Source organism: Stegodyphus dumicola, chromosome 3, assembly GCF_044657685.1.
Source record: "Stegodyphus dumicola isolate Sdum_Otavi_A_Nest chromosome 3, ASM4465768v1".
Classification (NCBI taxonomy): Eukaryota; Metazoa; Arthropoda; class Arachnida; order Araneae; family Eresidae; genus Stegodyphus; species Stegodyphus dumicola.
This window is the reverse complement of record NC_140770.1, coordinates 188409040-188433240: the sequence shown is the minus strand read 5'-3', so window position 1 is coordinate 188433240 and position 24201 is coordinate 188409040. Positions and strand designations below refer to the sequence as shown.

Below are 24201 nucleotides of genomic sequence, written 5' to 3'. Positions count from 1 at the left end.
ACATGGGGAAAACCACGAAAACGGCCATGCAGCCAGCCCGTTCGAACCTCGGACCGAACTACCAGTGTTCAGCGACTTTACCGCTCGGCCGCTGGTGGGCCTATTTTACTAATATCACTGTACTAAGAAACATACATACCTTTTTAGATTTAACCATTTTTATTAACACATGTCAAAAGCCTTAAGTAGCATAAAGGTGTTGTGCAAATAGGTAATCACATTCATGGGCGATTATTATGTTTCAGATGACCATTCTCTCGAAAAGCAAAATACTAGAAGGAATGAGGGATTATGGTTTCTCCTCATTAGTCTCTAAACTTGAAAGTTTAAATGTATATAATACCTGAAAATCTCTGAGAGCTACTTGTTCTTGGGGAGTTTCATTCTGTACACCAACAACCGCAGATGTTGCTTGCTTTTCCTCAGGTCGAATGAGAAGACGGTTGCAAATATCATCCCGAGCTTCTTCCTGTGCCGCTTGAAGTTGGGCAATAGGTATGATCACTAAAAATATATAAAATACGTAATTGTTTTTACCATAATTTGCAATTATTTGATCTTAGTATATAGTATATATTTTATTAAAATAGAATGTCATGGATAGTTTTTAGGAATTAACGTCCCAAATATGTTAGACGCATATGAATACACATACGTAAACTGAACATACAAAAAGCAACATGCGAGATCAGATAATTGTATTGTATATGCATTTTAAATACTTCTCTAAAAATGTATGTAAATTAATTCTATACCAGATGCCCTACCTAATGTTTACAACTATTTTTCTATAACTTATCAAAAGATCTCAGATAAAATAAAGATAAATGCGTTATTATAAATAATTAAACTACTATATAAAATAAAGATAAATGCGTTATTATAAATAATTAATATAGTTTCCACGTATCCGAATTAACCTTCCAGCACGCGCGTATGTGCAAAATTTGCGACAAATTCAGTTTTTAATGCACATTTTTCGCATATGGAAGCTGAGACGTCTGAAGGTCATTTCTATTCCTCCTTTCTATCCTTCCTCACATCATGGAATGTGCCAACAGGAAGTCATTTCACTTTTCTTTTAACTGGGCTTTTGTGCTACGTGACAGCTTTTTCATAAAAGTTACGACACGCACGTGGTCGTGTTTTAAAATTCGGAAAACAATTTTTTTCTCAAATATTTTGTAATTTTTGTATGTATTATTAGCGTTATATGTATTATTTTAATTTGAATACATTTGGCTCTGTAAGTTTTATATCGGTTTTCATGGCAAAAAAAATATGTGCAACCAGCTGACTTTGCTCGGATTCTTCAAGAATTATCTGATGAAGAAAAGAAAGATAAGGAAACCTTTGGATGGAAGACTAGTAGCGATTTCCATTCCTTATTTTCTTTTATTTCTATTTCTTAGAAATAAATAAAAACATAAGTTAGTTTAAACTGCGTTTATGTAAATTTTCTTGCTGAAGTAAGTAATGTAATAAACTTATTTTTTTCCTATTAAGCTGTTTTCCTTTCTTATTATCTATACTTGTCTTTGCTGAATATTAAAATTATTTTCGGTTTTAAAATATAATTATTAAATAATAAATTTAAAATTTTCTATAATGAAATACATCATTGGATTTCCATCGCACTAACATAAGAACTTAAAAATAATTTACTTATATTTGAATGTGATATCATTTGTAATTTGCAATAATTAGATTAATATTTTATTTCTTAACAAATTTATTATCAATATTCACTCATTTCTGTCATTTTTCGTGTCACAAATGGTAAAATAACGGATGTCGTAAAAAAATGCGACCCGCGCTTGCTGGAAGGTTAAATTTGATACCATCCTAGTCGAAAAGTGAATAAGTGCAGCATAAGTGTCTTGGATGTTTTTCTATTGTCCATATACTTACCTATTGCAGGTGAGAGAATTTTGTCTTTTCCTTTACTGTGTTTTTGTTAGAACAAAATTATATACTTAAATTATTTTTCCATTCTCTTGTGATATATTAAACACCATTCAAAGCTAAATATCTACTAGACACCGTTGGGAATTTAGCGTATACATTTCACCTAAATTAATGAAATAAAATATATATTGTATTATATTATAAATTTATAATATGAAAGTGCTGAAAATATAAACAAAATGAAAATTATATGAAATACTGAAATACTGAAAATATAAACAAAATTACGCAAATACTTTTTACTTGGTCTAAAAGGAGCGTAACTATTCTGAGAAATGGAATTGCACTATACTGATTTATAACACACACTACTGTATCTACATCCCAACATATATGAGGACAGATCAAGATTTGTTATACGACTGCTTTGCTACAAATATTTATTTAAAACAGAGCGTCAAATCCATATACACAAAATTATTCTGAAGTAAATAAAAAAAGAGTTCCTCCTCTTTACGGTTTTCTTTAACTTTCCATATAATCTAAGTTCACGGCATTAGAATTTCTTTCTTTGTTTTTGTTCTAACTGCAGTAAACGTCTTCATCTATCATCCGTATTGCTTATTACTTTCGTTAATATATAAGACAAATATCGAATATTTTATTTAACAACATTATTCCAATGAGAACTTTATATAACTAACATATGATTTTTATATCAACATTTTTTTGAAAAGTAATTATTAGCTAATTCAATGCACTGAACAGCGCAATGAATTATCCTGCCTTCCTTTTTATATGGCCCACCAGCGGACGAGCGGTAAAGACGATGAACACTGGTAGTTCGGTCCGAAGTTCGAATCCCGCGAACGGGCTGGCTGAATGGGCGTTTTTGTGGTTTTTCCCCATGTGTAACGTGTATACGAGCCAGTTTCCCTTAGAAAATCCTCCATGAAGGCATCCCTCCCTTTAGGCATATAGCCCTCGTGTGCTTTGCCATAATTAAATAATCCAATCCTTTTTATATGAAACATTTCAAATGTCATCTACTCCGTGAGTTGTGCTATTGATCTTGTCTTCTTTTTCGTGCGATTTCATTCCATTTAATTTTCTCGTAGAAAATTTTATTTCCAAAATCCTTTCCCATTAACATCTTGTTTTGAAAACTAAATAATTTAATAAATATTTTAACTCAAATGTTTATATCCTCGTAGTTTTATCTATTTTAGTTTTCCGCAACTACCTTCGTTCTCTGGTGTTACACTTCTTACTCGTTATTTATGCTTATCAAAACTTTAATTTTTCTTTCAACTCTGCTTATCATTGTCCGAAAGATTTATACAATGTTGATAAATGATAGTTCGATATAGCTCATAATTCGTTAATAGTAATGAATAAAATTTAAAGAATACCTTGAATTGGCTTATTATTTTAGCGTATGTTCCCCCATCTCTCATGAAATTATCCATATTTTAAAACGATACTTGTCTCGTACTTTATCATACTCTAACACAAGCGTTCTTCTTTATAAACTGCGATTAGTACAGTAAACAAATAGTCATCAGTATCAACAATCAATAACATCAGCATCAACAATCAATAACATCAGCAATAGCACTCTTCTGTAATGGAGATGGAATTATCCTATCATGCATACTTTTCAGGTTCCGAACACTAAAATAACAATATAAGTGTGAGTTTTAATGTTATAAATAGAAATATATTATAGCGCAAAATTAAGTTATATTTTAGGAAGTACAAAAGGAAAAATTTCTTCAAATACGTTATGCTTTTTTTGTCTCTTTTACCTTTTATCTGGAGCATCACATTGTACCATCAGTAACCTTTTTTCACAATTTCATCAGTAATCACAATTTTGCATGTAACTCTTCTCAATAATGTCGATATTCTAATGAAATAACTTCCTCTGTTCCTGACAGAGAAAATAGCCAATTCATGAGGACGATATCTCAGTGCCATTTTAAAGGCATTGCTCAGTACACTGCGTTATATGCCGTTATAGGTTCCAACACCAATTAATGGAAAATTTCAGATCTGAAATTTCTCGACAAAACTTTTCACGTACTTCCAAAAAGCCTTCCATGCTTCACTTTCGTTTCTTACAACTGAGTTTTCTCATTAACCATATTTTGGAAGTTGTCTTATCTGACCAGTATTCTGTATAATTAATCAGTCATTTTTCACTGTTAAATACCATTAAGTATTTGCATTGCGGTTTCTGAAGTATCAAACACAAACATTATTTTCAAGTATTTGTATTGTGGTTTCTGAAGTAGTAAACACAAATGAGTAAATGAATCACCTCGCTTTCAACAAATTTCGCAACTCAAATAGCAAACCGTAAGCCTTAAAATTCCATTAAGTATGTTACTCATAATACTAACATTGCGTAAATCTAGGAAAGATTTTCAGGATTCGATAGGACTTTTATTTTATGTTTCATAAGCCAGTGCGACGAAACTTGACACACTGAGATTGTGCAGACACATCGCCTTTAAATTATCTTTTGACGAATCTATCAACAATTACCATTCATTCTATTTATACGTGATGCCTAAAGCTGCTAGGAGAGCTATAACACTAAGAATCCATGTTTTATGGTTTTATAAAAAAGCTATAAGAAGTAGGTTATTTTATATATGTTGTTGCCACAGACCATTTTCCGGGGGCATGTGCAGTCACTCACCATAAATATAATAGAAAATGCGCGTACTGTTTGTGCACTGGCTGGGCAAGTTCTCCATAATTTAACTGAAAAATAAGATAACAGAAGGATATTAATTTTATATATGACATGAGCGAAAAGGACTATAAGAAAGATTAAGTAATGTTGTACACATAAAAAGAAGTTTTAATCACAGAAATGATGATGAATATGAAAAAGCATAAAGACGCCAGCTGTATTTCTATATTGTCTCTAAGATGTAATTCGACTTCTTTTCATTTTAAACATGCACTCCATTCAAAGCTAAAATTACATGCACTTACCAGTTATACGCTGATTTGCATATATCTTAAGATGGCATGGTTTAAACAGGGTAGTCCGGTTTCAGATTGAATCACTTTGTTTTTACATTTATAGATCAAATCTAGTATAAGTACTACTTTTTTGTTGGGTCATAAAACTAGATATAACTCAAGTTGCATGGCCTACGTTCTTTCTCTTTGCAACTTCGAAAGAAAAGACATTCCCATATTTCCATTGTTATTGTCGTATTTAGCATCCCCAAAGTATGTAATATTAAACAACTGCTGTAACAATGTAAAGGTTTTATATCACAAATTCAGTTTATACCTTGTAATTGTTGTTCCTATGATGCATTTGCAAGCACAGTAGATAACCATCTTTCTGAATGAAAGGAAATTAATTACTTCATATGTTCCGTAGACAGAAAAGTAAACAGCAACAAATCAACAACATGGAAGTATGGATCAAAATTCAAATTGTTAAATAAAAAGCGAAGACCTAGCACATATATGTCAAATTTCAAGGAAATTTTGTAAATTCCCGTTTCTGTTCTTATTTCGTTTTGCAAGATAGCGAAAAATATTTTTCTTTATTTAGAAATAGAATTATTGTAACATTTTCTTGAGTTTCGTTTCCTGGTTTCTCGCTTTTTTTCATCCGAGATATCCCACCTTTTCGTAACAGATTCTGCACAACATAGAGTTTATTACATCAATTAAACAGCGTATTTATATATTTCATTTATTTTAGAGTACTTTATGCGAACTAATAACTAAAGAGTTGAAAGTGTCTTTCCTGTTGATAATTCCCCATATTGTGACTTTACAAATGGCGTTGCTACTTATGATTTAATTAGACAACAAAGTTTTAAAGACAAGAAGAATTTGTGAACGAGAAACAGCTTAACCGTTCTTGACCCACAAGAGCACATGGAAAGAATTCAAATTTAATTGAAAGCACAAGTGGAGAAAGATCTCTGGAAAACAGCTTAAGGTGTTAACAATTACTCTCTAAAATTTTGATTCGATTTCCCGCTATAGAAAAAAGAAGGGCTGCTAGCCCGATAGACTTAATTACTAAAACACTAAACTACACAAGATTACCTTTAATTTCTTGCAGCTTACCTTCAGACGTGATAAGTGAGCACTTTCTCCATATGCAGCATACACAGCAGATGCAGGATACCACGAAAGAAACTCCACCTAGAATTGAAGACATCAACCACATCCGATTACCTGCTCGTCTTTGCTTTTCAGCTTCAGAGATGGTCACAGCAGCGCTGGTGGTAACTTCAACTAGGGAAATGGAATTAATAATGATATTAACACTCAAAATATTTGCATAATACGTTTGCATTAAAAACACCTCAGGCCTTACATAGAAATGTTTAATATGTAATGACTGCCTTACTCTAGAAAATAGCATTATACTGTTTTCTGCACTGAGACGAATGTCTACTCACTTTGTTCTTATTAAATGAAGTAGAGGTAGATATTAAATTTTAGGAGATTTTTAATTATAGCCTTTAAAATAATTTCAAAATTATTTTCCGTCTCTTCTTTTGACCTGTAACCGTGAAAATAACAAATGCAAAAAGAAAAAAAATCGAGTTTGATTTCCATTTGTTTGTTTCAAATCTGCACTAAAGTAAAATTATCCAGTAAAATGCTGAATTATTCGGGGAATCGAAACTAATAAAATATCAAATGAAAAAATATGAAAAAATTTGGAAAGCATTCAGATTTTATATTTCGCCCAAAGGGGCGTTTGTTAACGTTTTGTGTGTTACCTTTATTTATCAAATATCATATTCTTCGCACTTAAATCATAAAACTCAATCCAATAGCAATATCGCAAAATAATTTTTAAAATGCATATCTTTAGAATTTCAGATACAGAGTCTGGTACGCTGGAGATAAAAGAATATTTTTTCCGTACAGTGTTGCAATCCACGCTTTGAGATTGCTGTGTTTCTTAATCAAAAAACTCATAAATGCTTTGCTAAATATAAAATAGATAATAAAACAAATTCCAACTTCGAAATTTGGGCTTCAAGATGCCCATATTAGGGTGGAGACGTACCTCATTCAAACTTGGACGGCTCTAGATACCTTTGTTTCATCACAATGCGATAAACATACATACATTTATGCAGATTCTTCATTATTTAATTTCTTTAAATATAAGACAGCGTGATAATATTTGCTGGCAACAATTTTAAAAGTGAAACAGACATTTAAAGTTTTCAACGCAAAATGCCAAAGCGAAATTAATAGCTTCCTTGGCTCAGGCCCTTTGGTCTCTAAAATGACTTCTGTTGCCAGAATTCTAAGCAATTAACTTTAAAACGGTGAAACGTTATTTGATCTAAATCAGCTTTCAGCTGCACGCAAAGAAATCTAAAAAAGTGCGTGAATTAAGGTATAGTTGAACTACAGTCTTAAATGATGTGGGGAACATGAATATTTGTGTTGATGAAGGCACAAGTTACTATCGCAAATGAAAGGAAGGGGCTGACAACAGTCTTGAAGGGCCTCTTTTAAAGTAACAAAACATAGTACGCAATAAATTGCTAGAAGTTTTTAAAATATATATTAGTAATGAAGAAAATATAAAACAATTATTTATATGCTGTATAAGACACAGGGTTATTCATAATTCCAGGACACATTTAAGAGGTCACAGGAAATAAACGAAGACGGCTGATTGAGACCATCACTGAATGAAGTAAGTGAAGATAATTTCCTTCAGCAAAAAACTATTATTGAAATCATTTGCAAGACTATCTCACTCAGATTTATTATAATAAGAGAAGAACCATTTGCGATAGTATCTGAGTTAACATCCATCACAGAAGTGAAAAGAATGCACAGAGCGAGGAGGTGATGCATTAATTTAAGGGTCATTATTATCTCAGGATTTAATCACACGTGATTTTTCCCTTAGGCGTTTATGAAGGATCATTGCCTTTTCCATCATCTTTTATCCTTAGTTTCCTCGTAATTGTATCACTGATCATACGGTTCTAATCCGCGGTAGCCGAAACATATCATTATATAGATATCTGCTGTACCAGTAGAGACGAACATATTAAGCGTTTATAAAATATGTGTAAAACACTTTGTAGGCTAGCCTTTATTTCATGCTAATAAAGTTTTTCATCTATTAAATTATGCTGTAGTGTTCCTCCTTTTAACTATTAACTAAGTGTGTAGGAACCTAGTGAACTGCTGAGCGAATAATCGTTTAAGTCCAGAAACAGAAACGTGAAACTCAAGAAGGGTTAATTATCCTTTATTGCTCAAACTAAAGGTGTACAGTCGGTCCCTTTCTCAGGACGTACAACAAAGCCTCCACGTGGGCTTAAACTAAAAAATATATGAAATAAGAACTAATGATTAAGAAAAGAGATTTAACCGATGCTAGTACAAATCTAATTAGTTGGTCCCTAAATATCGAATTAAAAGCTATCAAGGCCCGTAATACAACTGAGCGTAGTAACAGCTTCGACAGACGTTGCCAAAAGGCAAACGCGCACTGGTCAAAAACTCTGATTCTCTCTCTCGAAGACAGTGGGACTTTATTACTACTCCTTCTCATTTGCATTTAACGCGATTCTTAAATCAGATTCTAAGAAACTTGTAAGCTGAAATTAGGAGAGAGAGGAAAGGAGCTTCAGTTTAAAAAAATAACTATTATAAACGTAGAATAAATCTTGCAACCCATTTAAAAAAAATTTCATAAAACTGAGAATAATAGTCAGTATTTAACATTTATCCTTAAAAAGAAATTTAGTATATTTCATTTTTATTCTCAAATATTTTGTATGAAACCATATACTGAAAACTATGTCTAATGCGAATTTCTTTAGTAAGAAATTGCAGCACGAGGCAAAAGAAGCAGTAGTTAAAGGATATACCAGTTATGCTTTTTGTGGACACTGTCATCACTTCCTCAGTGAAGGCACTTTCACCGATGGTGTTGTAAGCAGCGATGAAGAAATCATATTGTGCTCCAGGTTCTAAACCAGTTATAGTGTAAGATGTTGCGTTTGTAGGAGCTTCCCTGTAGAAATAGATTGATGAATCGGATTTCTTATATCGGATTCGGAAATTCTGTTCTGACCCACCATCAAACCCTGGAGTCCATACCAGTGTGATAGAATCTGTTGTCTCATTCACTGCTTTTAAATTTTTTGGAGGCTCTGGAGCGCCTGTAGGAATTTAACATTCAAATTATGCATATTTAAAGCAGAAAAATTAAATTTCTTACACATTACAAATATAAAATAATATTCAGAGAATGAGTTATTTAAATGTATGAAATCTCAACTTTAAAAGAATTAGGAATATAAATACAATTAGAAACTCAGACTGTAAATAATGCTAGTGGATATTGTAAATTAATTTCTTTCATTATAATGACTAAAGCAGGAACACAGTTAAACCAAGTGGTTCAGAATCGCTAAATGGTGAAAAGAAATTGCAACGGAAATCCTTACTTAATAAAACCCCAAAACCCCGAATATTACAAAATAATTATAATCGCAAATGAAATTTATAATTTTTTTTTTTAATTTTCTAGAGCGAAAGCAAAATCAAAATCAAAATGCAATAGAGCATTTTCCAGCTATATGCTTTTAATTACAAAAATGCAAACTTTGCAAACCAAATCTGGAACCATGAAAGGAATCATATTTCAAAACTCGATAAGAATAAAAAAAAAGGCTACCCAAATCAGTAGGTAGTATAGGTAGGACGTTTCAAAGTTCTAGAAATATAGCTCTAGTTGAATTCCTTGAACTTATAGGTAAAGATATAAGCTAGAGAAACGTTACATGTAGTATTGCTTTGTCCAATGCATTTCTTTGATAGATGCATGATATTTTTATACTACATTTTTGCATCCACTGAAGATGCGTAAAGCAAGCATTTTCTCTTTATGGACGAAGAGTGTGAAAATATTCTAAATTTTTCAACGACTGCAAAGAGTATTCTGTTCTCACATTTGAAAAAATCTTTATGGAATTCATTTGGTGTCTTTAACCAGAAGAAAAGAAGGAATAAGAAGAAAAAGAGGAGACTTCAAAACCGTTTTTTGAGAACTGCTTTAAAAATTAGTTTTTTGTTCGAATATGTAAATTCAATTAATTGGAGATTACGTTGAAAACCTGCTTCGTAATACTGATGAAAATTGATCAAATAAAACAATAATACCTTTCTTTGAACTTTGGAAATATCCTACATAAATAATTTGATATTCTGGATAACTATATGATCTGTTCTGAAAGCAGTTTATTTTATGTATTTGTGTTTGAAATTATCTTACTTCGATAAAAAATGTCATTCGCCGATTCTGTTTTACACAATATGTTTTGAAAATATTATAAGATCAAATATCACTTAAAAATGGCCAAAAATCACAGTTCCAAATTTAAAAAATCACATAAATAATGTCATCTTTCAGATTCCAGTAACATTGGCGACCTGGCCTAAAATAATAAAAATATATTACGGATCATCCAAAAAACTCTGCGGTTTTTCATAATACATTCAAATAAAGCAGTAACAAAATTAGAAGAAAATAACATAAGCGTCATTTTTAAAAATCATGTGAATTTTTAAGATCCCTGAATTCTTGTTCATTTATACGCAGTATTTGCTGTCACTCTTTGATACAATCATTTTATTGGAATTATTTATTGTTATTTAATTTAATAATTTTATTTTTTATTTGATATCATCATTTGCGTAACTTTATTGAAATCCGTATGCCTAATATATCCAGAAACGTATTTATTTAAATAAGAAGAATCATATTTAATCGTGTTTAATAACACTAGTTTTACTTTTCTCAAAGTTAAAACATTTTCAGCGTGCATTTCTAAATATCCGAGTTTCGCATATTTAGCATGAAAACCTGCTATAAACAAAACCGAAAGCGCAGGAGCATCATTCCCGGTTTTTTTTTCTGTTCTAACTGTATTTTTATCCCCGCAGCGGGATAAGCGAACATCAGTTTAGCCCTTTAGAGAATTTTAGTTGGAATCCCTGCTTTACATGTAATTTTTGTTTGGTTCTGCTGCTTTTCAAAATGTGTAAGAGAAAAGTGATTTTAGATAATTTAAATGCACAATGTATAGGTGAGTTTCTGTAACAATTGTGGTAATGATAATGAAAGAGCTGATTCTCAGCGTTAGATTTCATTAGAGCATTTACGTGCACGAAAGAAATATTGGTTCAACATCTAAAATTTCAGGCCTCTCGTAAGCATGCATTTTCTATTAAAATAGAAAATGTATAGAAAATGTTAATAAATAAATTTAAAACAACTTCCTTTTCTGGGATGCAAAATTAGGTGATTTTCATAAATTTGGCAGGCTAATGTTCTGTTCTGTGTTACTGGCACTGACAAGTTGAATAACTAATGGTTAAATCCAAGACTACAAAAAAGACTATCCTTAAGAGATAAAATGATGGTACCCCGCATCCGTGAGTATTCCTGTGATTTAGAATGGTAAAACCCATGAAAAATCAATAAGATAATTTAACCTAAATCCTTACAAACAAAATTGCGTTGGGAATTCTTAGAACAATCCGGCAAATATAGAGAAAATAAACATAAATTAAGACTACACATTTTAATTTCAAATTACGTTCAGAATTTATTCACAACTAAGAATATGCACAGATCATGGTACAAATTAGATTATACTACCCTACTCTCCCGGGAGTATTCTGTACCGCGATATAAGCATTCTGTACCGCTCCACTCACATAAGAGACAATTCCTTCTCGTGATTGGCTATGGCTTCCGATGACATCATTTCCTCTACGCTTAAGAATGCCTTTGCTTGGGATCGAGAGTACACCTCCATACCGTTTTTTTTTTTTTTACATTTTGATAGCAGTAACGAAAAGATTATTAAGTGCATTGTATTTTTGTTGCTATGAGATTACTACACTGTAATGTGGTAATTTAATGTATGTAGTGATTGTTTTTCCTAGAAAGAAAAACTATTATTTCTTCTTGTGTTAACTCCGTAAATGTGTGTTAAGTGCAGAGATTTTTAATAAATGCATCCTTAATTTAAAACCCTTCACATTAACGCTATTGTGATTATTAATTTATTTTTGAAGTTAGACTAATATAGATTTAGAACAGAGAAATAAAGATAGGTATTTAAAATTGAATATTACTTTGCTCATTTTTAATGTGTAACATCTTTTGTACCTTTGCATAAAGATAGTGTTTGTCAGAGAAGGAAATTTCTTTTCTTATACACGTGCATTAAATTCAGCGACAATATTGAATGCACTTTTTTCTTTAAGGCAACAAAATATTAGAAATGCATTCTAATATTCTGGGGACATTAACATGGAAATAACATAACATTCGCAAAGGAAATATTTTCTGCAATGAGAAAGGAAAAGAATGCAACAAGATTGCAATAATTATAATGTACTTTCTAGCATACAATCCATGTATAGTTGAATCGAGAACGTCGTGTTTCGGTTTTTGCACTAAATTCGTGAACTCAGCTATTTATATAATCTATGTACTTAAGATTTCTTCTAACATTAACATCATCTTTAGATAGATTTTATAATTTTATTAATGAAACAGGAAGCCATCTGCAGAGCACTGCAGCTATTGTTTTTCGTTTCAAAGAAAATAAACGATAATTTTCACGCTTCCGTGTCATTCAACGAAAGCAAAACCCTAGGAATCTTCTCTAAAGTTCATTACGCCGATAGAAAATGATGTCATTCGAAAGTATGTCTAATCACAAGTACAGAGTTTTCTCTATGCGCGTGGCGTGGTACAGTTTTGCATTTAACAGATAAAGTGCGTGATGAAGTTTAATAAAAAACTGCAAGAAGATTTTGAATAAAAAATCACTGAAAATAGAGATTGCGTAGGTAAAAGAAAGTGATTTATTATATTGTATTTTGTTTTGTCCAATGCATATGCAGAGGAGAGACAGACAGGTAAAGTTTTTTTTTTATTTTTAGACCGCTTATTTTATTATTAGCAGAAGTATTAAAGGGTGTGTTTAGCTCAGCACAGTGTGATGCTTCTTTGGTGATATGAAGCAACTCCAATGATGGAACACAGCAATAACTTTTATTTAACACTCAAAAAAATGGCGACATACAAACAAGAAGAGAAAAAACATATTTTAACATTTAAAAATAAATTACATTCTTCGTGCGAGAGTCGCACGAGGCTCTCGAGTCTGGTTTCAAATATTGCCATTCACAAATACCTTAATGTTCATCTATTTAAATTATTTAAACTACAAGATTTTAATAATATGTAAAGCTGTTACAACCTCTCCCCCAACGGAGAGATTTTTACCGAAGGGAAAAGTTCTGTAAAATTCGAAAGTATACAAGCTCGGCTTGCTCAAATGCTTAAAGAGAAAAGATCACTTCTCTCATAAGTTTCCAAATGTCAGGCCAAAATTTTTAAGCTTTAAACAAATATTTTTATACCACATTTAAATAGAAAAAGATGCAAAATGATCAAATTAGTCTTCCTTTTTCCTTGACGGCGCCTAGATTTTTTCCATGGTGGACCAGTTCCTCGGCTATAATTCACAGCAAAGCATTTCCTCAGTTCATCTGTGCCTTTTGGATAATATTCATTTGTCATTTGCTTTCGACAATTGTTTTCTTCGTCTATTAGTAGCGGCTTTGATATTAAATCAAAAGCCGAAAGATGATGATAACGCTGCATTGCAAAATGATTCTCAGTATTAATTTCTTCATCGTTTTTCAAATTTTCGTGAAAATCTTCCACGTTTAATTCCGGTGATTTAACTTCTTCAAAGATATCTCTGGATGCTTTATTTTCTTCTTTCATCGGTTCCAACATCTTCTCTTCAGCTATTTTTCTGTTCTTTTGAGCTCTAGTAGAGACAGCATTAACCTGGTGAGGACAACTATCAGGTTCCTTTCCTTGTTTATTCAACAGTGCAAAAGTTCGATTGCCTAATAAATACCTTCCTTTGCCGAGTTCATTTCTAATAATGGCAGCCTTAGTTATTACTCGTCCAAGATCGCAATTTAGTTCGATCTCAGCCAATGGTAAACAGGTTGGATTCAAATCTAATGGCTGTTGCACCCACACATTTTCACCTGTCAGCATTTCCGGCGTGATGTATTTGCGACAAACTATATCAATACTAGCACCTGAATCCCTTAATATAGGAATTGTATGACCATTTACGTAACCCATACTAGTATAAGGTAATAGAAATTTATCCTCTGGTTTTGCACTAATTCTGTTAAGATTAGCAGGAGATTCAGTACTATTCTTAAGTTTTGGACATTGGGGTCAAAATGTTGATAGGACCCACACTGATAGCATTGTGGCGTTTTTCGTTTTTCATATTTATCATCTGGACGTGGACTTCTAGGTCTATGAAACCAGCTTTGCGAATTAAATCCTGATGACAATTTTTTTCAGCTTTATTTTTATTATCTGAAGTCAATTTACCTTGAGTTAGTGCATTGTATCTTTCTTTCTGCCGATCCACTGCAGGCCTCTTTCGAAAGTTTCCGCAAACGTTTTCATAGGCATCAAGTTTTTCAGCTAATTTTTTCGATGAAATCATCTCTACCCATTCATCAAGAAAATGATCTCGAATTTCAGGAGGAACTCGACGTTTAAGTTGGTCAAGCACCATCAAATCTAGCAACTGATCAAAAGTCTTAACTCCTAGACCAGTCACCCATTCTTTGCAATAATTTTCTATTTCATAATTGAAATCCACCCATGTGGATTCGGCACTTTTTTGATGTTTCATAAATTTCTGCCTAAACTTTTCCGGGCTTAATTTAAACCGTCTTAACAATAAATTTTTCACGTGTTCATAGTCTTTAGCTTTATCGGAGGGTTCTCTATCTATTAACTGGGTTACTTCGTAAGGAAGTAGTCCTAGTAAATGAGATACAAATTCTTCTTTATCAATTTTAGCCCATTCTGCTTGCCTTTCAAACAATAGCAAATATAGACTGATATCTCCTTTCTTGTCAACGAATTTCTGAATAAGGTGACGCAGCTCCGTTTTCGGCCGGATCTGTCCGGTATTTTGAGACTTTGTCTCTGCTTCAAGTCTTAATCTCTCTAATTCATACTGTTCGTTCCTTCTCCGCTCTTCTGCTTCTTCCTGTCTCCTACGTTCTTCTCTTTCCGTTCTTCTCTTTCCTCCCTCGCTTTCCGTTCTTCTCTTTCCTCCCTCGCTTTCCGTTCTTCTCTTATTGTGTCTAAGACTCCTTTGACGAATACCTCATCATAATCTCTACTCTTCTTTCAACAATTTTCTGTTTTAAATCGACTATTTTCAAATCTGCAGTCACATGAACTCCCAGTTCAGCTGCGAGATTTTGCAAATCTTCCTTACGAGCTCTTCCTAAGTAAGACATTGTTTCTACGTTTAAAATTAACGAACACTGTGTTCCTTATATTTCCTCAAAATAGCTCAAAAATGAAATATTTAAATTATATGAAGTTCATTCTCTCTACCACATTAATTGTGATTAAAATAAGAATAATAACATAGAGCAATATATATATCTACCGTCTGCACAACTAAAATGAATATTAAATATAATATCAAATACGGTAATAAAATAAGACAATTTAATATTAACAGGAAATAATAATCTGGTATCGCTAATATTGCGTTCAGTGATGAACTAATAAAATAAAGCAATTCTATATGAACAGAAAGTAGTAATCTGGTATCACTAATATTATGTTCAGTGATGAACTAATAAAATAAAGCAATTCTTTATGAACAGGAAGTAATAATCTGGTATCACTAATATTATGTTCAGTGATGAACTAATAAAATAAAAATACGCACGATTATTCGATCTTGGTCGGTGCTTCCAAAATAATTAAGACTGTGATGCTTCTTTGGCGATATGAAGCAACTCCAATGATGGAACACAGCAATAACTTCTATTTAACACTCAAAAAAATGGCGACATACAAACAAGAAGAGAAAAAACATATTCTAACATTTAAAAATAAATTAATTCTTCGTGCGAGAGTCGCACAAGGCTCTCGAGTCTGGTTTCAAATATTGCCATTCACAAATACCTTAATGTTCATCTATTTAAATTATTTAAACTACAAGATTTTAATAATATGTAAAGCTGTTACAACAGGATCTTGTACTTCAAATTTATTCATCTTGTTGTAAACAAAATTGTCTGCATTAGGCTGAAAACAAAATTTGTTCCATAAAAGGATTTTTCTTGTTTAAATGATACTGAATTTTCATTATCATTAATACCCATGTTGAATTTAAGCATTAGTTAAATAAAAATTCAAAGCTATACATTTTATTAAATTAATTAAAAAATTGCTTATGATAAATTATTTCTGCGTTTGGAAGGAACTTAATTCAAAGCTATCACTTAGAACAACTCAAAATCACATTTTCGAAAAATGAAAAATGAAGCCACTGTGCAATATTTCACGAATGTAATCAAAAACAAAACAAAAAAAATCTATAACCCATTACCTTTCTTTATAAGCGTGAATTTGACAAAGTCATATCCCAGATGATTTCTGGCAACACAGGTATATTCACCGAAGTCTTCTTGCCGAACCCTCTTGATGGTCAGTATGCTACACCACTGGGTTTCGGTTGTCTTTGCTGCTCGAATATCATATCGACCAACATCTAAACCTTGTATAATCACAGTGCTGTTGAAGGACCATACAAAACTGATATTGCCATCACCTTCTGCAATGCAGCGCAGTTCCACCTTGGTTGAGAGCTCTGTCGCTATTTTATTATTCACTAAATGCCTCACGATGGTAGGTTTATCTAAGTAATGAAAACAAAAATGTAATATCCGTGTGCATTACGGAAGCAGATATAATCTAAAATTGAAAATTAAACTTAGCTTAACTATACTTGCAATATATATCTGATATCATAATAATTTCAGGAACTTTGGTTTGTATCATTCTGTTCTTTTTCGGTAGAAATCTCGTTCATATTCAAAATCAACATTTCAAACTCCAAATTAGAACATCGATAAACTTTGATTGTTTTTGATGTTTGACTTTGAACTATGTGATAATGTAATTTGTACATAAGCATGTAGTAATTTATACATAAGCATGTAGTAATTTATACATGTAATAATGTAATAATTTTAGCATTTAATAACTTTTTAATATGCAATAGAGGAAAATTCATAAATATTTCAAATTTCGAAATATATAAAATAAATCAATGAAAGTCATTATGTTGACCAATAATTTTAATGATTATAACACAAAATATGTTATGAAATATTTTCACATTAGAACACACTGTGCATTATGGATGCAAATGCAATCTATGAAAGATATTATATAATTATTCAGTACACTTCCAAAATCATAACTGGTTTTCGAAGAAATAAATATTATTTAGAGAAAAAAGGGGTAAATATGACATCAAAAGTTATGTTTCGGAAGTATAAATGGAACGTTAAACAACAATTTAGAAAGTTAAAGAATATTTTATTCTATATTATGTAATGTACAAGTAGAATACAGAATTTGTTTCCGCTACACTTATTGCAATGATTTTGCAAGTAGTTGCAAAGTTTAATTTTCATCGTGATATTAATTCAACAAATATTGAGAATTAACTTCATCAGCGCATCGTCAAATACTCTGAGAAAAGCAAGAAAAATGCACATATTTCTTTGTTCATAAATTTTAGCATATATCCTCTAGTTTATTTTATAATATTTTTTTTAGTGATTCTAGAAAGATGAAAATGACCTTTTAATGATTTGCGATCCTACTGGACAGCAAAATGTTTAAAATTTAGGGAGGCAAAGGACGGAAAGAAGCCGAGCAGCTGACTTGTTTCACCTATAAACATATAGGCACGAAAGCGACTAACGAAAAATTATAAATGAGGTTACCAGCTGCAGCTTGAAATTACTTTGTATTTCTCTTAAACTGATTCAGTAACATATGCTTTGCTATGGATTATATTGCGCATATTTAAATTTAACAAAACCGTACCTTTACAACCTATACATAATGAAATTCTGATAGATTAAAGTTCTTATAGCCCTTGGTAATGATTCATTAACATTATTCACATGTGTATTATGTATTTTAACATAGTCTCTTAATATGTAGTGAAATTACTATGCTATTTACTGTTGTGACTGAAACTTGCAATACATATATATTGCTTGATATATCTACCATTATTTATCATATTGCACTTATGTTCAGTCCGTTCATTTTTTAATATAAATATGTCGTACTAATGTTATTGCGTAGTATAGTGCACTGTTCCAGGCTCTTCTGTATTACAGGTATGTTTACACTGTATGTCTAATCTTATCCATTTGAACAGCTGTATTACGAGTAAATTGTAGTTCTATATCCTAAACATGGGATAATACTGGTTTGTATCTGTGTATCATCCTCAGCCATCTGGATTATTCAGTGGATTATTCAGTTATGGCAAAGCACACGAGGGCTATCTGCCTAAAGGGAGGGATGCCTTCGTGGAGGACTTTCTAAGGGAAACTGGCTCGTATACACGTTACACATGGGGAAAACCACGAAAACGCCCATGCAGCCAGCCCGTTCGCGGGATTTGAACCTCAGATCGAACTACCAGTGTTCAGCGTCTTTACCGCTCGGCCGCTGGTGGGCCCTCAGCCATCTGTGGAATTAAATAACTAATTAATATTCAAACTGTAATTTATATTTAAAAATGTTGTCTGATTACATTCTTCAACCTTGGGTCTTTTTTTAACAAATACAGCTTCATTTTACGAAATTTCAGTTTTGAGAAAGAGTCAATATATTACCAATGGAATGGTTAACGGAAGGAAACTGAAAAGGATTATCGCAGATAAAAATATAAAGGCAAAAAGAGGAAGAAAAAGTATCTTCGATACAATTTTAGACAATGACTAGCGAAACATTTCCATTATTATATTTGCAACATATTTTGATTGCCTATGGATAACAAATTTCGATTTTTGACATTTATTCCGGGACTCAGCGAAAGTAATGCAAGTGGTTACATCTTACTAGCTGATTCTTCTCCATTTTTTCCAATTTTTTGTTTTAATATTATTTTAGCTTGTGAGAGAAATTTGGTATGGTTTAACGCCATTTCGACTTACTAAAGTTTTTACGGGAATGTCCTAAAGCAGAAGAAACATATAAACTAGACCGTTTTCGATAGGAGATAATAAGTTGAAAGATTTGAATAAGAGAATATCCTTTTTTCAGTAATATACATTTACTATATCTATTGCTCAGAAGATTCTGAAAAGGTCATCAGATTCTGGAAAAAATGTAATGCTCTTTTTTTTTCAGAATCTGAAAGGATTTAAAGACCACAAGGATTAAAGGACTATAAGGATGTTTAAAATGTATAATTAAAATAGCAAATTTTCCAGAAGCATTTCCGTACTTTCTCCTCATATTAACAATATTTAATTTTGAAAATAGAAATTACTTTGAAATGTGCATTTTTGTATGGTAAATGTTTCGAATATGACAATGAAAAAACGTGATTGTAATTGATAGTAGTAGTTATAGCTGGAAATTTTGGAATTTTAATGTATGATTATAGTTGTGTAAATAAAACAGTACATTTGCAAATCATTGGTTCCTTAGAAATAATATTTGAGAGGTCTATCTCTTTTAAAATATTGCCAACATCTACTTACATAAGACGATCAAATTCGCCGTTTTCACATCCGGTTCACCAATCCCATTAAAAGCTTCGCATTCCAGTGTGCCAGAATCTTGCTTCGATACGTTAAACAGAGTGAGAAGAGATCTTCCATTCTCTGTGAACTGCTGGTTCTCTTTCAGTATAACCTCACCACCTTTTGTACTCCACCTTATCATGTCAGGGATGATGGGATTGGCTGAGATGCTACATTCAAAAAAAGCATTGTCGCCTTCTGCAACGACTACCATCGTCGTAATGTTGATCACAGTTGCTGGATCTGCAAAAAGAGTAATGGTACATTTCAGTTAGAGAGAGATTTGTTGCTTTACTATAAAATCCGCAAGAAAAGTAATGGAATATTTCAATCAACGAAAGCTTTGTTGGTAACTTTCAGTATTTACTTTCAACTCTACCGGAGTATTAAATGTTACTAATTTGAATGATATTTAAGTATAGATACACCTGACAACAACGACTTACATTTGTCTCATGGATTAGCTCTCTTTCCTGTCAATAATCATCGTTGTTTAAAACAATTAAATCGTGTAATATAATAATTCAAACACTTGGAAAGGCTCACTGAAAATGAAAACTTAAGCTTTAGAATGTAATAAACGCATTCTCTGTCCAGTCTTATTAATAAAAATGCTTCATTTACTCCCATGGTTCTCTCTTTCTTCCTACTAATTTTACTGCTTGAAACCCGGGTAAAATGGGCTGTGTATAATATTTCTGAGAAGGCAGTTTAAATGTTAAATACATCATATTAAAAAGCACACATTAAAGGCACACTAATATCATTATATTATGTATTTAACAGAATTTATAAGTTTCGTTAACATTCCTTTAACATGCACTAAATACTTTCCTGTTTGTGCTCACATTTTACGTTGTTACTATAAATCATAAGATTCTAAATCATATGCTGAAACCTCAAGGGCGACAAATGAGCTTTGGAAATCAATATGAGAATAAATACGATATGAGAATAAATACAATGTCTGTGACATTTTATTTGCGTTCATCTAATAGTTGCAATTAATCATAACTTATCGCTTTACCGTCTTCACAGTCTAGCTCAGTACAGCTATTTATGCAGATTTTATGGCAAGCGGCGTAATTTAAATTGAGAGGAAGATTCGTAACCAGCATGAGTTGTAATAAAACGTGGCCACTGCTGCGGCTAACAGCTTTGTTTAGCGGACCCGCAGTTAGATTCGAAGTAAACGCCACATCCGGGACGCGTAATGGCAAACCACACATTGAGTTGATCAATGTTAACAAATTTCGCATCCTGCGCATGCTCAGTGGGTTGCCGTTGGCGTGGGAGGAAATATTGGCGACTAAGGGGGGCATAAGCAATCCTACGCAAGCCTTGCGCGTCATGTAGGTCTTATCAACTGTTTGTAATTGCAATACTACCGAAATTTGTTTGTGCTTAATGTATTTGCTTCTGTTTCATTTCATTCTGGTTTATTTTGTTCACAAACGTTATGTTTAATATCGGTTATTTATAATAATTTCCTTGACTCAGTAATTTAAACTGGATTTATTTTTTATTTTGTTAAAGTATATATGAATGTAACATATGGTAAATACGCGATTGCTTTTATTTCTCAGAAGTGTAATCAATAAAGATTCAGCTAATATATCTTGTAATGGTCCCTGTTTTGTAATCATTCTTAAACGAAAATTTGCGTAATTTACAATCGATATTTACACTATAAGTAATAAAGCAACTTACAACATACTAAGTTTCAAAATCTCGAACTGTTTATGCCCAGATAACAGAATATGAACCACACACCGTATTTATCTTCTTTTAAAATTGTACCAAAGTCGTAATTGCGCCACATTCTCTTCTGGGCATGCGCAGTATGCGAAATTAATTTAAGATTGATCAACTGAACGCGCAGTTTGCCATTACGCATTCGGCGCAGCTTCGATAAGCTTGACTTTTAATACAGTTCAATTTATTCTGTGCAGTTGATTTTTCATGCTTTAAGCAGTAGCACCGATGTTGCAGCCAGTTAAATTCTTGTGTATTCTTAACATTCTATATTTCGTGTTGCACATCAACTTAAGACATGGCGAAAAAATAAAGGTAAGGTATTTTTCATTTTGTGTGTTTCTTGTGTTCACAGTTAATTTAAGAAAAAGGCAATAATTCGCCATCGCAGTAACATTTGAGGGAGAGTGGTTAGTAGATGTACTGGTGTAGCTGATAAGAAAATGTTCCTACACCTTTAATTGTCTTCCGTTTCAATTAAAGGATCATTTAATACTATTAGAATTATTTTAGGTAAAACATATTCGTCCTTGCTCATTGCCATTTCTTCCTGGGCAGTTGAATCTAGCGTTTGCGATATTGTTCTGCTGCAACACCTTTTAACAAGGAGGAATAAAATTATAATCAAAAATGATTTATTGATAATCCATATTGCAACCATCTTATCTTTGATGCCTTTCAAAACTGCATTTGAAAATGTTTGTACAAAATTAACCGCATTTATCAAAATGTAAAATTAATTAAACTTTGAAGTATAGTTTTACTATATAAGTGTAACACATCAGCATGTAAATATAGCATACATTATGCTCATCTAAGGACTATTATTTTTGTCTGTCTTTGGTACCAGACCGATTACATATTTACAGAGGGTATTCATGCACAAAATTGAGCTCAAATTTTACTAAATAATCTTGAAGGTATATAATAAGTAAAACATTTACGAGCAAATAATAACCAAACAATTTAATAAATTTAAAACAAAGATTTCTTTGTTTATTTTCGGAAAACAATATTTATGTACAAACTGAGTAATAGCTAATATTTATGCACACAATTCAATAGTTCCCCAAGCAGAATATTTCGAATAAATATTTTTACAAGCTATATCCTACCGGACACTATCCAACAAAAGTGTTTGGAGGTCAATGATAACAAGTCAGCAGTTGCCCAGGCAACCATGTTCATTAAATTTAAAAAAAAATTAAACGACTCAGTGTCATAGAATAAAAAATAAAATTTTAAGATTTAACTCTATACTCTACATTTTAATTGTATACAATAATAGTATGGAAAAGAACTTAAGAACTCGCACAAAAAGTAAATTTTCTCCCTCTTTCACGCATGCCTTCGTGGTGTAATTGGAAACATACACGATGTATTAGAGAGGTCCAGGGTTTGAGTTCCCGCGAGGGCTTACACGTTTTTCACGTCTCCTGCTTTAAAAATAAATAAATAAATAAATAAATAAATAAACTGTTGACTCTACAAGTGGCGCCCGAACTAAAAGGTTGTGGATGATAATTCATTACCATCAGGATTTGGTGATTGGGTCCCCTCTTCCTCAGTCGTCCTTTAAAGGGGGAGTATATAAGATATTTTTTTCCTCTTTTCCGTATGTCGTCACGATGCCATTGGAAGCATACTCGATGCATATTCGAGAGATCCAGGGTTAGAACCCCACGTTGACACTGCGTGGACTGGATACATTTTACACGTCCCATGCTTCAAAAGAATATCCTAAGGAATCTACGGTGTCATACGGTCAGTTACAATTAATAATTTAACCATACTGATACGATCTCAGTCTGATTGTTTCCGGAGTAAATGATGTGATTAAATTTAATATTTCACTAAAGAATTCCCAACGTTTGCAAAATATATTACTGAGTTTGGTGTTATTATTTGTAGTAACATTTGAAAGCATGTTAATACAAATAATAGTATGGTTTCTATTCTCAGTCCTAAATTTAAATAAATTTTATGATACCTACAGGTAAAGGTAAAAGTATGGGGGACACCAGCGATGTACCATAGGTCAACTGGTAATGCCTTCCCATACTAACTCTTTGAGAGAAAAAAAAAGGGGGGGGGTAATTGCAAGTTTTATAAGAATTTGCATAGACTGAAGCTTTTCAAAAGGTCTAAAGTTTGCCTATTATGGTACATCGTGCAATTCCATAGTACGCCCCGCATCCAGTATTTATTAAAAATAATGGTGTAGGGCATAAGTTGATTTCAAAATAGTAGGAATACAATTTGAGATTCACAAGATAAATTGAACATCTGATTTGGTGCAACAAAAATAGGAGATAAACATAATTAATAAACAAATAAACATAATGAGATAATTATAATTAGTACTGGCAACACAATGTTAAATGAATTGTTATAATAATGCTAAAGAGGTGTCCATGGGTTATTTCAGATATATTGGCTTATTGCAGTTTATAAAGTTCACGAGCGGATCCATTTTGTCCATAATCACAGCATGTAAAAGTTCACTAAGTTTAAACTGTATGTGGACTTACACTTGACAGAGATCTAGGCCGTAGGAAGAGAGTCGTTGCATAATTTTCTGAAATTTTGGATATTGATGTTTATCTTTAATTAAAAATCTTTGGAATGTCAGGAGGTCAGTTCTTGGGGATTTTATGTGAATATCCTCAGTTAAGGGGCATGAGAAAACGTAGCGATCAGGAGTTCCCTGTTCCCCACATATGCAGATGTCAGAATTTGCCAAATTTCTTGCGTAGAAATATGTGGGGAAGGGTC

At 32.2% G+C, this 24201-nt stretch overlaps 1 protein-coding gene across 4 annotated transcripts in view; it reads right to left on the bottom strand.

The window, feature by feature from the left end:
* Positions 1-24201, bottom strand: part of LOC118184280 (nephrin-like) — a 373546-nt gene that overhangs the window by 38670 nt on the left and 310675 nt on the right. For all 4 annotated transcript variants that reach the window (XM_085813709.1, XM_035353934.2, XM_085813711.1 and 1 more), the window contains exons 13-17: positions 19630-19914; positions 16440-16748; positions 8817-9110; positions 6022-6192; positions 344-504 (exon numbers count right to left, since the gene is read on the bottom strand). In XM_085813709.1, coding sequence (XP_085669835.1) covers positions 344-504; positions 6022-6192; positions 8817-9110; positions 16440-16748; positions 19630-19914 — 1220 coding nt within the window. The remainder of the gene's footprint in view (positions 1-343; positions 505-6021; positions 6193-8816; positions 9111-16439; positions 16749-19629; positions 19915-24201) is intronic.